This window comes from Ambystoma mexicanum, chromosome 5q (assembly GCF_040938575.1).
Source record: "Ambystoma mexicanum isolate Mex_15411 chromosome 5q, UKY_AmexF1_1, whole genome shotgun sequence".
Taxonomy (NCBI): Eukaryota; Metazoa; Chordata; class Amphibia; order Caudata; family Ambystomatidae; genus Ambystoma; species Ambystoma mexicanum.
In genome coordinates, this window is record NC_090933.1 from 1056052589 (window position 1) to 1056069451 (window position 16863).

The 16863-nt window shown below is 46.5% G+C and overlaps 1 protein-coding gene across 4 annotated transcripts in view; it reads left to right on the forward strand.

Annotated features, from left to right (window-relative positions):
* COL14A1 (collagen type XIV alpha 1 chain) overlaps positions 1-16863 on the forward strand; it is a 699289-nt gene that overhangs the window by 490793 nt on the left and 191633 nt on the right. For all 4 annotated transcript variants that reach the window (XM_069621559.1, XM_069621558.1, XM_069621560.1 and 1 more), the window contains 4 exons: positions 6689-6832; positions 12170-12334; positions 15214-15252; positions 15873-16011. In XM_069621559.1, the coding sequence (XP_069477660.1) occupies positions 6689-6832; positions 12170-12334; positions 15214-15252; positions 15873-16011 (487 nt within the window). The remainder of the gene's footprint in view (positions 1-6688; positions 6833-12169; positions 12335-15213; positions 15253-15872; positions 16012-16863) is intronic.

Genomic DNA, 16863 nt, shown 5'->3' on the forward strand with positions numbered 1-16863 from the left:
TGTTCTTCATGTACTAAAATCTAAGTCTCTGTGAGAAGACAACTGTAGTATAGACAGGCATTCTGTAACATGTAGACCCAATAACTGCGGACACATCACAGAAGGTACAGTATAGTTTTGTGTGTGTACTGCATGTCTTGATATAGCATTTGGTGTTCATAGCTTATAGTGGGGTGAAGGAGAAAAGGGGGGACCATCCGGTCTGTTTAAGATCTACAATCCTTTCGCATTATCTTGCTAATTAGTCTGGATCCATCCTAGCCTGCTGGAATACCACGTTAGTTGCTTCTGGTCTGTAAAAAAGTCTGGATATAAAGTGCTTAGAGCCTAGCAGCATATAATATAATAAAGTGCTAAGTGTTGTTAATAGGGCTATCAATAGTCTGGATATAAAGTGCTAAGTGCCTAGCAGCATATATCAGGATAAAGTGCTTAGTGCTATCTTTAGCCGATGATGAGAATATTCTCACACGACAACATGGAATGGTCACTAAGAAAATGAATTCTAAAGTGCTAAGAACTGGGTGACATACATCACTCCTATCCTATACGTATTGTGCAAAATGCCTGAAATATATCAGAAATTACAGATCTGAGGTGGTAAGTGCTTTGTACTTCTCAATATCCACAAGTGTGTAATGCTTGGAAGAGCAGCATAGGCTCAGTGCTGTCTACTACAAACATAGTAGTGTGATAATTTGCCAAAGTAATCACCAAAATAATAATGGATAGAAAAATGAGTGAAGAAAAGAGAAACCAAGAAAATTTAAAAAAGAGGATAAAAGTGATGAAAACAATAAATGTGATAATTACATTAAAAGATAGACCATGGGCCGCATTACATGTTTGGTGGTAGCCCTGCCAGTAAAATCGGCAGGCTGCCGCCAAACTTGCACATTTTCCTAGCCCCTGGCAATGGGTAAATACAGGCCCATTACAACCCTGGCGGACCCTGTATTTCTCCATTGTCAGGGGCCAGAATCCTTTACTCCCCATTCAGAATGGTGCCGGTGCATCCGACATGCTCTGCTCACGGGTGCCGTTCCACCCGCCAGGTCCAACCTAGATGGTGAAAAGGCTCATGCGAGCAGAACTCGTAGTTTGCCGGTCCGGTAACTACGGTACCGGCAAGCTTACCTGTACCGTAGTTACCGGAATGGCAAATTTGTAATGAGGCCCAACGTCTTTTTGGAGGTGTACTGAAGATGTTTCTGATAGGATAGAAGTCGAAGGAAAATAACACCACAATGACTATGGCATGGTGGCTTTATTGTCCCTAAAATGTATACAGTTCCTTGTCGATGTTATGTCCAATGGGGTTTTTTACTCTCAAAGTCTATAATGCATTGTGTTTATTGTTGCCTGAGTAGACATTCTCTGTCTCCTCCACGTGGTCCCATTATAATCCTATGGATCCCGAAAAAAGTGAAACCCTCCAACATTTCTCCATGGAACTCTGCAAAATGTTTGCCATTGTATAATTTGTGTTGTTGCTAAAAATGGCTTGTACGTGTTGTTGAATACAGACTTTTAACTTACATTTGATGCTTCCAATGTAGCATTTGTTGCACAAATATCTTAAAACATAGATTACATAATCTGGCTTGCAGGTTATTTTGTTGGCTATGATGACAGATTGGCCAAGTATAGAATGTCTGAATAGGTGCAGTTATGTGCATATTTGCAGGTCTTGCATCTTGTGCATTTGGAGAAACCTTTTGCTTGATTGCTGAGCCACATACTGGATTCATTGCTGTCTTCACATTTCATAAAGCTGCTAACCAATATGTCCTTAAATTAAGTATTCCTGCGAAAAGTTATATTCGGATTTTCATTTAGACTATTGGATAAATCGTTATCAGCCAGCAGAATATTCCAATGTTTCTTAAGAACATGTTGAATGGATTGTGCTTGGGTGTCAAAAATCAGGATGAGTCCTGTGGGATCTTTGTCTTCCTGTTTTTAGTCTGACCTGATAGGAGATTGTGTCTGTCGCACAGGCTAACTTTGACATACGCTTGTTAGATGACTCTCTTAGGGTATGCCTGTTGCTTAATTCCCCATGCCGTACTTCTACTTTCTTTATCGACCGTCTCCATGGTAGAGCAATTCCTACATAGTCTGATGAATTCACCATACAGGATGCTCCATATTGGATTTCTTGAGTGTACACTCATGTCATGGAATGGAGTGTTGGATCCCGTAGGTTTCCTGTGTAATTCACTGATGGGATTTTGATAGATTACTGTCAAGTTAACATCCAGAAAGGTAATGAGGATTTGACTATGGGTTCCAGTGAATCTTAGGTTGTTTGTGTTGCCATTTATTAACTTCACAAAATCCGCCTATCCTTGTTCTGTCGCTTTCCAAATCATAAACAAGTCATCAATGTAGTGAAGCCACATTACAATGTTTTCAGTTTGTGCTTCATTCTGTTCCGACCATACCTTCAGTTTCTCCCAAAATCCTATGGTTAAATTAGCATAGCATGGTGCAAAGCTTGTACCCATGGCTGTGCCTCATAGCTGTCTGAAGAATGTGTTGTTAAACAGGAACACTTCATTAGTTGGGAAAAGATCAGTCATGCTGAGGACCATTTCCGTGTGTTGTAGGCAGTTGAGGGATCTTGTATTGAGGTAGCATTTGCATGCCCTTTTGCCTAAATCATGTTCTATGGACATCCATGGCTGCCAGAATGTAGATGGATTCCCAGGGCAGTTCATTAATTCTGGAAAGGAAATCTTTAGTGTCCCTCAGATAGGATGGGAGTGAAGATACAAACGGAAGAAGGACTTTGTCAATATATTTTGACATGTTTTCCAAGAGCGAGCCAACTAGTGTCACTATTGGTCTCCCCAGAGGTTTGGTGATACTTTTATGTACTTTGGGCAGAAAGCAAATGGTTGGCAAAGTTGAATAGATTGTGAAGAGAAATTTGCAATTGTCTTCTTCCAGGATGCCTTTATTTTCCCATTTCATTATGAACATTTAAACCTTGTTTTCCAATTCTTGGATGGGGTTGGAGGTTAGCCTCTCGTACCATTTGGTGTCATTGAGTTGTTTGTATGCCTCTTTGATATAGTCCTGTTTCTTCAATATGACTTTATTATTCCCTTTGTCCGAGGGTTTGATGATACAGTTAGGCAAATCAATTAATTCCTGGAGGGCAATTGTGGTTTTTGCCAACATATTGTCCTTAAATCTCATCATATTGCCTCTTCTCATGGTTTTGAGATCTTCAATGACAAGTGTTTGGGAGGATTCAATGTTACTTCCTGATGATACTATAGGATTGAATTTTGCCTTTAATTGCAATTTGCGCTTCTTTTTTCATTCAATATTAATGTCCAAGTCTATTAAATCAATAGGCTTGCTATCGGTACCTGTGTCACATCCTTTTTCCAATTGTAGTAAGGTGGTTAATGCATTAGGTTCCCCTATAGTAATGTCAGTTCTTCCTTGCGGGGCCAGAGTCCGGGGCTTGGTTTATTGGTTAGTAGCAAAAAACCTTTGAAGCCGTATTTTGCATATGAAGCGGTCATAATCTATGCAAGTTTGAACATAGTCGTTTTGTGCCGTGGGGCAAAGATGCAATCCCAAACTGAGCACCTTGTGTTGGTCTTCGATGATGACGTGATCCGACAAATGTAGGACTTTCATCTTATTGTTCATACCTATGGTCAGATTGTCTACTTGCCAGAATACAGCAATCAACCTGAGATATTGTTTGTGGCATTTCCTGCCCCTCTGCCCCTTCCTCTTTTTTTTCTTCTACCTCTTCCTCTTCCCCGCTATGGTGTCCTTCTCCGGCTTGCTTCTGTGCTCTGCCATCTTGGCTTAATAGACGCATTTCATCTAAAAAATTAAGGCGTACACAGGGTTCCTCATTCTCGCTACATGTTACATCTGATTAGGAGGTTGACAGATTCTCACTGAGTATACTCTCTTTATCACCAATCAACGTAGCTGGTTTACTTGTAGTTAGTTGCCTCAAATGGTCTAATCTCCGGACAAATGTATACACCTGCCCATTCTCATAGTCTTCTTTATCTCGCAAGAATGTGTGCTGCTTCCTTAGTTTTAATTCTTCCTCGTAGCTCTTGAGGTTTTTATCCATATTGATCTTCATTTTCTTTCCCTCCTCACTCTCAGGTACTTGTTTAATTTTCTCTTCAAGATCAGCCATTTTTAACAATATTTGATAACTGAGAGTTTAATGTTTCCTGTCCCCTGTCCTCATGATAGTCCCCCCTCCCTCTCTCTCTGTCGCTTCTGGTTCTCTTTCTGTTTCTCTATCTGCCCACACTGTAGGAATTATTTTTGATCCAGGACTTCGTTTTTCTCATCATATTTCTGTTCTTGCTCGTTCCTATTGCTACCAGCTTTATAGTATTCATAAGATTCTAACTTGTCTTACTTTTTCTTCAGCTAGTACTAGTATTCTTATTGTAGTGTTTTCATGCCTCAATAAGACTCAGTTATTGCTCTTCCCTTGTTCGTGTCAATGCTCTTGTTTCACTCCAGTCTGTTTTTCATTCTGGTGTTCATTTGCTTTGCCTATTTCCACCTCGTTCCCACATCTCTCACTCTCTTGTTTCACTTGAGTGACTCTTTTTTCTCTTGCCCCCGTAATGGTGTGTGTGCTCCCCACCTCTCTCTTGCCCCCTGTGATGGTGTGTGTGCCCCCACCCCTCTCTTGCTCTCTGTGATGAGTGTGTGTGCCCCCACCCCTCTCTTGCCCCCTGTGATGGTGTGTGTTCCCTCAACCCTCTCTTGCCCCCGTGATGTTGTGTGTGCCCCCACCCCTTTCTTGCCCCCCGTAATTGTGTGTGTTACCTCCCACCCCTCTCTTGCCCCATGTGATGGTGTGTGTGCCCCCCACCCGTCTCTTGCCCTCCGTGATGAGTGTGTGTGCCCCCCACCCATCTCTTGCCCCCCATGATGGTGTGTGTCCCCACCACTCTCCTGCCCCCATGATGGTGTGTGTGCACCCACCCCTCTCTTACCCCCATGATGAGTGTGTGTGCCCCCCTCCCTTGCCCACCGGGAGGAGTCGTGTGCTCCCCCACCTCTTTCTTCCCCTCCCCCCGTGATGAGTGTGTGTGCCCCTGACCCATCTCTTGCCCCATGTGTTGAGTGCACGTGCCCCCCACCCCTCTCTTGCCCCTGTGACACAACTTTTGTTTAGCTCTCCCCTCTGCTCTCCCTTCTCCACTTCTCTCCCTCCCATCCCCCCTCTTACTTTTTCTATGCACTTATCTATCTGAATGGTCCCTGGACCTAGTATGATAGTAACTTTGTTCTTCTCCTCCCCCTTCTTACTTGTTATTCACCCCCACCCTCCAGCAGTATCTGAAATGTCGTCAGGCCTAGTAAGATAGCTGCTTGTTTTGTTCCTCTCCCCCCTTGTCCTCCCCTCGCCCTCTCCTTGTGTAATTCTCCAGCTCTTCCAGAAATGTCGTCAGGCCTAGTACAGTAGTTGCCTGTCTGTTTCCCATTTCCTTCCTATTTGGCTTTCTTCTCACTGTTCCTTGCCCCTTTGTTACTGATCTCAATTTTACTCCTTTGCTCCTTTGGCTCCTAGACTTTGGAACCCATTTTCTTTCTTTCTTTGCTATGCTCCTACTCTTTCATCCTTTCGTTCTTCCCTTGAAGCTAAAGTGCTTGTTTCTTCGTGATTGGAATTTGTAACACATGTTGCTAATTATGTATGATATTCGAGCATTGTAACTGTTTATTTTATTATGTACAGCGCTTTGGTGAAAGTACTTCATAAATTCGAGTAAGTTCATAAATATATTCAACAATTTAGAAACAGAACCCAAGGAGGGGGGCATTACCAGCCGGGTAATGCACCCAGGGTGAGAGTTACAAGCCAGGGCGAAGTGAGGGCTTTCAGGTAGTCCCGGGGACATTACCAGTTTTATTGCTATTAGTACCCCGGCACGTTGTACCGGGGTACTAATAGTATTTTTACTCAAGTTGAGAAACGCCATGTAAACCATTTCTCAACTCAAGCAAAAAAAGAAAAAGAAATGGCTGCCATGGATCGGGGAGAAGGGACTATAGATACTCCCTTCTCCCTTTCCATGCCAGACATTCAAAAGATAGTAAAAAAAGCAAATAAAGAAAATGGCTACCATGGATCAGGGCAAAGGCACTAGACGTAGTCCCTTATCGCTTTCCATGACGGCCTGACGAAGAAAGGTAAGGAATTCTGAGGGATGCAGTACTCCGAACAGTTGCAGGTGAGTCTTTGTTGTGCTAGTAACGACCTGGTGCAATCTGATTGTCCTTCACTGGGTACGAATAGAAAATAAGAACTGCGCACCCAATCCACTCCGCCACATTTCCTGCTTGCTGCCACACCTCGGAAGGCTATATGTGGCTGGGCGCCTGCGTTCCTATACTTTTGAGATGGAACACAGACTTTCTATGTTCTCCTTGGTCCCTCCTCAAAGATGTATAAAAAAACTATAATTTTAAAGACACTGTTACACAAGTGAGAAGGCAGAAAGGATGAGGTTCCAGCCAATTACCATAAGCGAAACAGAGAACCTCCCAGTGTCCCAAGCTTAGCACACTTTCCTCAGAGACTCGAGTGTATCCTTTCCTGAACACATGACGTAATTTGCTGCACAGTCATACACATTGCTACCATCAGTAAATCACTTTTCCTTATTTCAAGGCAAGGCAATCAAGCATGTTCGCGATGCCATATTTACTGTGGAACACGGCATGAGGAAAGCCATCCCGAAGGTTTTGGTAGTCATCACTGATGGCCGATCGCAGGATGACGTGAGCAAGGTTTCCAGGGAGATGCAACTGGAAGGTAAGAGAATATTCTGAAGAATGCTTACCTGGCATTGGTTAGTGCTGGTTTCCGGCGCCTCTGAATTCTCTAGCATTGCATTGAGAACTAGAGCGGACATGTGTTGTTTGGTCAGCCTTTTCTGTGTTTATGAGTGTTCTCATACCTTTTTCCAGAGAAATTCTATGGTGGGATGGTGTCTCAGAGTCCTATCTTTCTTTTCATGATTGTTGACTACCATAGAAACAGGCAGCTGACCGCCAAGACCATCTCCATGCTTGTTTTCATGCAGGCAAAGGGATTCCTTTGTTATGGAAATCCTGCGTTTCACCCATTAGCTCGTGTTGCATCAGAGGCAGATGTCAGTCCGCTCCTCCCCTCCCCCCGCCACATGTAGTAACACTGCACAAAACAGCGCTCTGTGTGCTCTCTGTGCGTCATCTGTTCAAGGCCACCACCCTGTTCTCAATTCACTAACCACCCGAGATGACTCTTACTTAACCTCTACTGATGCCCTCTCTTGTCCTGCCAGGGACTCTTTTGCCCCCACTGAAAGTCTCTTCTCACCCAGATGCTCTCCTCCGCCCCATGGCGATTCTGCTTTATTGCCATGGCCAGTCTCTCCCTCACCCCCATGGCCACGCATTTGCCCTGATACCCATTCCCAGGCCACCATTACGCCTAATGTACTCCTCTCATTGATCTCCTTCCCCAGCCTCTGCCACTCTCTTCTGCCTGTCTGTGCAACTACTCTCACCTGCCTGTGTATTGCATCCCTCCACTGATACTCTCCCATCCCTTCTCCCACTGCCACTCTCCTACCTTCCCCCACCACCAGTCGCATGCCATTCCCCACAGCCACTCACTCCTGCCTTCCCCAGCCTCTGCCGCTCTCTTCTACCTGTCTTTGCAACTACTCTCACTTGCTTACCTATTGCATACCGCCACTGCTACTCTCCCTCTCTCCTCCCACTGCCACCCTCTTGCCTTCCCCCACCACCAGTCACATGCCTCCCCCGCACAGACACTCACTACTGTCTTCCCCAGCCTCTGCAACTCTCCTCTGCCTGTCTGTGCAACTACTCTCAATGCCTGTTATTGCATCCCGCCACTGCTACTCTCCCATCTCTCCTCCCACTGCCACCCTCTTCCCTTCCCCCACCACCAGTCACATGCCACCCCCGCACAGACACTCACTCCTGCCTTCCCCAGCCTCTGCCGCTCTCTTCTGCCTGTCTGTGCAACTACTCTCACTGGCCTGTCTATTGCATCCCTCCACTGCTACTCTCCATCTCTCCTCCCACTGGCACCCTCTTGCCTTCCCCCCACCAGCAGTCACATGCCATCCCCCCACATCCACTCACTCCTGCTATCCCCAGCCTTTGCCACTATCTTCTGCCTGCCTGTGCAACTACTCTCACTTGCCTGTGTATTGCATCCCTCCACTGATACTCTCCCATTTCTCCTCCTACTGCCACTCTCCTGCCTTCTCCCACCACCAGTCGCATGCCATCCCCCACAGCCACTCACTCCTGCCTTCCCCAGCCGCTGCCACTCTCTTCTTCCTGTGTGTGCAACTACTCTCACTTGCTCGTCTTTTGCATCCCTCCACTGCTACTCTCCCTTCTCCCCTTGCACTGCCACTCTACTGCCTTCCCCCACCACCAGTCACATGCCATCCCCCACAGCCACTCAGTCCTGCCTTCTCCGGCCTCTGCTCTCTCTTCTGCCTGCCTGTGCAATTACTCTCGCTTGCCTGTGTATTGCATCCCTCCACTGCCAATCTCCCATCTCTCCTCCCACTGCCACTCTCCAGCCTTCCCCCACCGCCAATCACGTAACACACCCCACAGCCACTCACTCTTGCCTTCCCCAGCCTCTGTGCTCTCTTCTGCCTGTCTGTGCACCTACTCTCACCTGCCTGTATATTGCATTCCTCGACTGCTACTCTCCCATCTCTTCTCCCACTGGCACCCCTGCTTTCCACCACCACCAGTCGCATGCCATCCCCCACAGCCACTCACTCTTGCCTTCCCCAGCCTCTGTGCTCTCTTCTGCCTGTCTGTGCACCTACTCTCACATGCCTGTCTATTGCATTCCTCCACTGCTACTCTCCCATCTCTCCTCCCACTGCCACTCTCCTGCCTGCCCCCACAACCAGTCATATGCCATTCCCACAGCCATTCACTCCTGCCTTCCCCAGCCTCTGTGCTCTCTTCTGCCTGTCTGTGCACCTACTCTCACATGCCTGTCTATTGCATTCCTCCACTGCTACTCTCCCATCTCTCCTCCCACTGCCACTCTCCTGCCTGCCCCCACAACCAGTCATATGCCATTCCCACAGCCACTCACTCCTGCCTTCCCCAACCTCTGACGCTCTCTTCTGCCTGCCTGTGCACCTACTCTCACTTGCCCGTGTATTGCATCCCTCCACTGATACTCTCCCATTTATCCTCGAACATCCACTCTACTGCCTTCCCCCACCACCAGTCGCATGCCCTCCCCTACCGACACTCACTCCTGCCTTCCCCAGCCTCTGCCGCTCTCTTCTGCCAGCCTGTGCAACTACTCTCACTTGCCTGTGAATTGCATCCCCCCACAGCCACTCATTCCTGCCTTCTCCAGCCTCTGACGCTCTCTTCTGCCTGTCTGGGCAACTACTCTCACTTGCCTGTGTATTGCATCCCTCCACTGCTACTCTCCCATCTCTCCTCGCACTGCCACTCTCCTGTCTTCCCCCATCACGTCACGTGACACCCCCCACAGCCACAGCCACTCACTGATGCCTTCCCCAGGCTCTGCTGCTCTCTTCTGCCTGTCTGTGCAACTACTCTCACTTGCCTGTGTATTGCATCCCTCCACTGATACTCTCCCATTTCTCCTCGCACTGCTACTCTCCTGCCTTCTCCCACCACCAGTCACATGCCATCCCCCACAACCACTCACCCCTGCCTTCCCCAGGCTCTGCTGCTCTCTTCTGCCTGTCTGTGCACCTACTCTCACTTGCCTGTGTATTGCATCCCTCCACTGCTACTCTCCCTTCTCCCCTCCGAGTGTCATTCTTCTGCCTCAACCCCGTTATATCCTCTCCTGCCGACCCCCCACTGCTGCCTCCTCTTCCTCTCCCATTCATTGCAACTCTGACCTTCCTCCCACCGCTGACACTATCCTTTCACTCGCCACAGAGTCCTGCTCTCTCGCTATCTTCCATTTCCCCTTTTCACTGACTGCTCCGCCACCCTCACGCCACCCAGCACAGGGCCAGGCCGGCAAGGCAGGGATAATAGCAGCTCCTTTTGTGGAATAAAACCACGTGTCTTCCTGCCCCTGCCGCCCAAACCAAAGCCAAAACAATATGAATCGTCAAAGATTGGTTTTTCGTCAGTAGCAACCTACCTAAGGATGTCCAATAGTATCCAACTGCGGGGTGCAGATAATAAGGGCTGTACACGTTAAAACAATTAGAGACTCAACGTGGAATCCAGTAATTAATCCATTAAAGTGAATTACATTAATGGGAAGGTAATAACGCCGCTAGTGACTACCCGGCCAAATGAGGTCAACAAAAGTGCATTGCTGCCTTGAACGCCTGTAAGGTGAATGGCCCGCCGCATTGGCCCCTTAGACGATTACATTTCCAAAAGGATACAGAGCGCGCGCATTTTTGCCTTAAATTTTATAAGGTGAGAAACGCAAAACGGTGGACGACCTTTTACGACTTTCTCTGGAATGAGTTCTGCTACTAGAGATGAGCATGCGTTGTCGGGTTAAGTGGGAATGATTACTTTTTGTGAGATTACTGTTCATGAGTGACTCCTTGGATATCACATGGCACATGCAGGCCGCCTTAGAGCTCCAGGAAGAGGGCAGGGTAAGGGGTGCGGGGCGGATGAGGCGAAAGTGAAGATAGACTCGCATTAGAGAACAAACCGAAACAAGAAGCAAAGTAGTTGCACCCAACAGATGCCTTACCTCAGGTTCAGCTGCACCCGCTTCTAGGTAAGGGTGGTTAGAAACTCAGGGCAGAAAGTGCAACCTTGCTGTCCTTTCTGAACCCTAGGCAGGGGCAGGCCTCCTGAAACCATGATGATGCGTTCACCTTTGGCCATGCCCCCAGACCGTGTGTTCCTAAGATTGTGCCCCAAAGTATTTCTGGTTACATGCGTCTGGTTAGATTGCGGACCTGCTCTAGAGCTCTAGAGCCCATGGTCTGGCTAGGTCTATAGTGCTGTATTCGTTTGCTTGGCTCTTTCGGCAACAGTGGGAGCTAGCGTAGGGATTTCCAGGGGCTTATTTGCCTCGCTCTGTGTAGGCCCAGTACGAGTCTGGCCACTTGGTTCTGGTCTCGTTGCAGCGGTTTCAGTCAGTCCCGAGGGATACCTATGCAGCTACTGTCACACTAGAGTCATCAAACTACAGCACAACAGGCCTCAGATCTGGCTTGCAATAGGACGTTAGCACGGGCGTAATCTTGGAAGGGTGCACTCATCCTCACGTTAAATCCTGACAAGAACCACTCTGCCATATCAAACAAAACCACCACGTTTCTGTCTCTGATTGGCAAAGTCTAGGGAAGGGGGTTATTCATGGCCCACATATCCGGATTAATAGACAGGAATTGTCTCCTTTTCTCACAATTCATGGCCAAGATGCGCACAATGTGATGTCATGTGTGATTGTTAAAGTTGCATCACCTTGATGGAGTCCTTATCATGTAGCAAAGGATTGCACTGCACCATACCTCTGTTTTCACAAAACATAATAAATAATAAAACCGCAAGAAGTCTCAGGAGGATATCTCAGGGGCAACGTGCTCCCTTTGGAACCAAGACGATACGGGACCCCCGGGTCCGCGCTTAGAAACCTCTGGGTATTAAGCATGTTATAAATAACCTATCATATCAAGTACATGCCTTATTGATGCATGGATAAAGAGCGGACACAACACAGGAAATACAATAAGTCATACAGACATGCTTAACAATAACTTATCACATGTGTGAAACACACATCCCTACTTTGACAACCATACCTCATACCAATTGTTTTCTCTCTCTGATTTTGGTTATTCTATTGTCTAATTTCTCTTTTCTATCACCACCTCCCCAAACCTCTCCTTCCTTTCCACAGACACAGGTCTAGAGACAGGCTAGCAAGGTCACCATATGCCGCCTGACAGACCACGCCAAACACTGTAAGACCACTAAGGTTTTATTGGATACCACAAAATAGCATAACACTACTTAGATGCCCAGGAATGTCTAATGGCAGAAAACAGTGGGATGTGGGGGGTGGGAGCTTTATTTTTCTCTCGTAACAGTAGGAGAGTAAATGTTTCTGATGTCTTATGTTAACTAGGGTACAGCATTTTCGCCATTGGTGTGGCTGATGCCGACTACGGAGAGCTGGTTAGCATCGGAAGCAAGCCCAGCGAGAGGCATGTCTTCTTCGTGGACGACTTTGATGCCTTTAAGAAGATCGAAGATGAATTGATCACGTTTGTATGCGAGGCGGCATCGGCAAGTAAGTAGCCACTCCGAGCAGTACTCTCACCTAAAGCATCTTTTTTAGAAACCTGCTATTTGTTGCGCAACACCTAGTACCTAGTAGACATAGAAAGAGACTATACTGATGTCCACCTGAGTCAACTCTCCTGAACTCTTGTACCACAGATCTATACAGGGTTTCAGGCTATTTTGAAAACCTCTCTTCCATAAAGATTGAGTCGGAATGATTGGCACATAGATATTCACTATATGTTTGAAGGAGTAGGGGAATGGTCTGTAACTTGGAAGTGGCTTGGTCTTTTCTCTCTATAAACCCCAACCTCTCACCTCACATGCTTTTAGAGGCTGTCACCAGCCATCAGAACACTTTACTCACCCACCAAGCCCCTAACCCATCCAAACACCTCAATGGCCTCTCACCCGCTAATATTAAATTGTCCGTTTTCACCCACCATGGGAACACAAAAGGGTAAGCGCTATTAAACCTGGCTCCCGTCTAACAGTTCCCTGACCTTTTGGGTTTAGTTAACGTTTTTGGTGTAACCTCTAAGCAACGCAGGCCAAAAGACAGGCACACTAGCCATTGCGTGAAGCAATATTTGCCCATACCAAGTCCCCCGACCAGCCGTAAATAATGGCGAGTCTGTGCGACATACGAATGTCCATTACATGCAGCTTACACAGCTCCCTTTAAAATCCAGTTCACTGCCTTATCTGTCTTGTATAAATTAAAGCATGCGCCATTTTAACGGTGTCGGTGTGTATCTAGTCTGGCTTTATCTGCCTTGAGATGTGCCTTCTTACCGAGCTGGTGAGTGTGTCTCTGTTAGCTGCACGCGCACCCGCCTATCCTCCCATAATGGATGCAGAGAAATAGGTAGTGTGAGGTTGCCAGGCTCATTTCTTTCTTAATGTTATGTTCGGGCTGCAATGATAATTTAGGGACTACGGGCCCGATTCTTGGAATATTTGCCCGGTTCATAGTGAATTTGCACTGCTGAAAAGTGTTTATGTTGGAAAAAAGACAACGCAGAGCGTCACTGCATTGAGTCCTGGTCCCGTGCTTAAAGACTGGTATCTGGCAAGAAGCGCGCTATAACAATCTCTTTTTAAAAAAAAGGCTTTCATGCATAAACTGCGCCACAAAAGTTTTAGTTTGATCACGAAATGTCGTTTTATGGTTCACAAGAATTTAGGGCCTCATTCCGAGATTAGAGGTAGCCATGGCGCTATTAGCCATGGCTGCCTCCAATACCGGGTCTGGGTCCGGTCTGGCTGAATGGGGACTTACCAGGTCATTCCGACCCTGGAGGACCCGGTAGATCCCCATTCAGCATACCATTCCCCATTCCCATTTGAGTCCCCATAGGGCTCAATGGGAATGGGGAAGGCGCTAATTACGGGCCCGCCAATAGCAGGCCCGTTATTAGCGCCCTGGTCCCTTAGCGTGACCCTTAAAGGACGTGTGGTCAGATCACACGTCCTTTACGGTTCCCGCTAAGGGACCTCGGAATTGGGAGGTAAGGGTTTAACGGCACCGGTCTCCTTACCAGTGACCGTTAACCCTTACTGCCCAACTCAGAATGAGGCTCTCAGTCTTTTTAATCCAACTCTCGAAGGCAAGCCATTTGATGCTGACACGTGTTTCGGCTCTTCATGAGCTTTTTTCAAATCAGGGCAATTATCACATTGTCACAGATGTAAATCCAATGATTGAGAATTCCATATTAGAACAGTTCAGAATCCGACGCTCAGAGGCGGCCGATAGTACTTTTCAGGTGCGATTGAAACCCGGGATTCCTTAATGAACAAAGACCTCATCTAATATGGAATTCTCAATCATTGGACTTACGTATGTGAACATGTGATTAATGCCCTGATTTGATAAAGGCTATTGACTCAAATGACAGTAAGTTGCACCTCCATCTCACCCACCATCGAGAACTTTGTACGAGGCAATCTCCGTTATACCCCTCTCCAAACACAAGCTTTGCCTTCTTGGATGATTCCCTACTTGGGTTTCATGGCAGGTAACTGACTCACCTGTCTCCCTGCACTCTCCTCGTCAACTGGTCTTGCATTTCAACACTTGACCAATATGTCCATAGATTCAGCTATCGAGTTGCCTAACCCCCTTCCGTTTTCTTCCATAGATATGAGACGCACGTTGTCCAGAACTACTGACGCCAATCTTCTGAGAGCCATCTTGATGTGTCTGCATTGTGGCTTGCCCATCAGCAGGAAGCAGGCCTTCTTGTGTTATGCCCCTGCATGTTGGAACACCATCACAGGCCGCACCAACGCTCTTGCAGTGCAAGAAGGAACTCAAGACCTTACCCATTATTCAATACCTAGGTGCCACCTAGACTCCTAGCATTCTCTCATCACACCCTACACCCATGCCCCGTACATCCTGTTCCGCATATTGTACCCTCTCCTCATATATTTATGTTACCCTCAAAAACATGCACGACACTCCTACTAGGGTTGCACTTATATCAACCCCAAATAAAAAGTCCTCTTTCATTGTCACTGATAAGAAGATGGGCACCTTTGCACTTGTCTTTATTTTGATATCATTTTGATGTTATAGTTGTTGCTCATCAGAATCAATTTCATGACCTTGAGCCTAGCCTTGCTGTGTTTCTTGTTCTGTCTCTGTGTATGATTGCCCTTTGGGCGAGGTCTGCAACCTGCAGCTCTCCAGATATTTTGGACTACAACTCCCATGATCTCGCACCATTGACTATGTTGGCTCAAGATGATCAAAACATCTGGAGAGCCAAAGGTTGCAGCCACCTACACGGGTGCCTGATCTATGGTACATGAATCATGTAAATTAATAACTATATAAGATAATTAACTTTTTTTTTAATAATTGTTTTCTTTTTTCAGCCTGTCCATTGTCTCTAATTCACGGCAACAGTTTAGCAGGTACAGTGACCAGTTCATGATCAATGATAACTAGTTCTAAATGAAATGTCCTTTTATTATACACAAAAGGAATGTGGTTTTGGTTGGTAGCCTCCGAATCACTTTTATATTACAATACTTGCATTGTGTTTCATTGTTAATAGCAAGTGGAAATATTTCTACTTGCCACCTATGAGCATTTATCAGTTTGGTTTGTATAATCTGATTTGCATTAAGGAAACTCCAAAGTCCTATTATAAGAAATAAATAATGAGGCATGTTATAACAGAGCACCCTTAACAGGGCATTTTCAGGCTGTGATTACAGATGGCCGCTGCAATGTAAAGTGACACATTTCCATTAAAGAGCGCATTTGTTAGACCCAATTATTCAGCACCGCCTGAGAGTCTTTTTTGCCATAAATTGAAGCCAACAAACAAAAACAAAACATTTCAGAAAACTCGAAGTTAACTGTGCATTATACAAGTCTGAGTGCAACATGATCCTAGGACCCACATTCCATGAACTGAACTACTATTGACACATAATGCCACCAGGTATTGGAATGGTATTTGCTGACGATGTTAGCACGAAATGTAAAATTGCATTGCCAATCAGAAGTGTATTGTCTCTTTGTCCAGGGTTTAAGATGATGGACATGTTTGGCCTGGTTGAGAAGGAGTTTTCCACAATGGAAGGTGTTTCGATGGAACCGGGTACTTTCAACAGCTTCCCCTGCTACAGGCTGCACAAGGACGCCTTAGTTTCCCAGCCTACTAAGTACGTTAAAATGCTCATACGTGACATGAACATGTGCTCCACATTTATGGTTACTCCCCAAGGCCAATGAAGTGATAAGAGTAGAAGTCTCTTCAGATATGTTGGACTACAACTCCCATGATCCACAGCCATTGAACATGCTGGATAGGGCTGGTGGGAGTTGTAGTCCAGAACATCTACAGAGCCAAAGGCTGTAAACCCTTGGATTAGAGGATGTGAACTTGCTGTGATTGCCTTTTACATGTCAAAAAGTTCTGCTCCCAGCCTTCCCGCTAGGAGCAGCAGTGCTCAGTGCTGTGATAGGCTTGCCCAACTCCGTGCCAACTTAGACCTGCTCATATCCACTTTCGCTTATTAACAAGATATCGTAGTCTCCTGAAACGCTCACCTGATATCACCAAAAAATGTACTGTTTAGTTCAAATAGCCCTTTAATAGCTTGTATATGTTGTCTATTTTCAGCGCAGTTAGTTAGTGCAAATTCCCTATAGTCTTCGAATACGCCAGGGGTGGGTGTCATTGGTTGGCACAGAAATACATGTATCACTCCAAGGAATTCCAGAAAAGGCCCTGAAATCCATGACAACTCGCCTGACTCAAAGTGCTATTTTTGCACAGACAGAGTGGCTGAAGCTGCACATGCGCAGATAGGGCCGACATGATCTATGTGGGTTCGGAGGGACCCATGTGATCAGGTCGGAGACTGCGGTGTGGCATCCGCCTGACTGCACCTTTAACATGCGTGCTTCGGTTGCCACAATGATAAAGGCTCAGTACTTCTACATCAGGACAGTCAGGGGTCCACACCCTCAATTGCCATTTACCGACATCGAATCACTGCTCTATGCTTCTG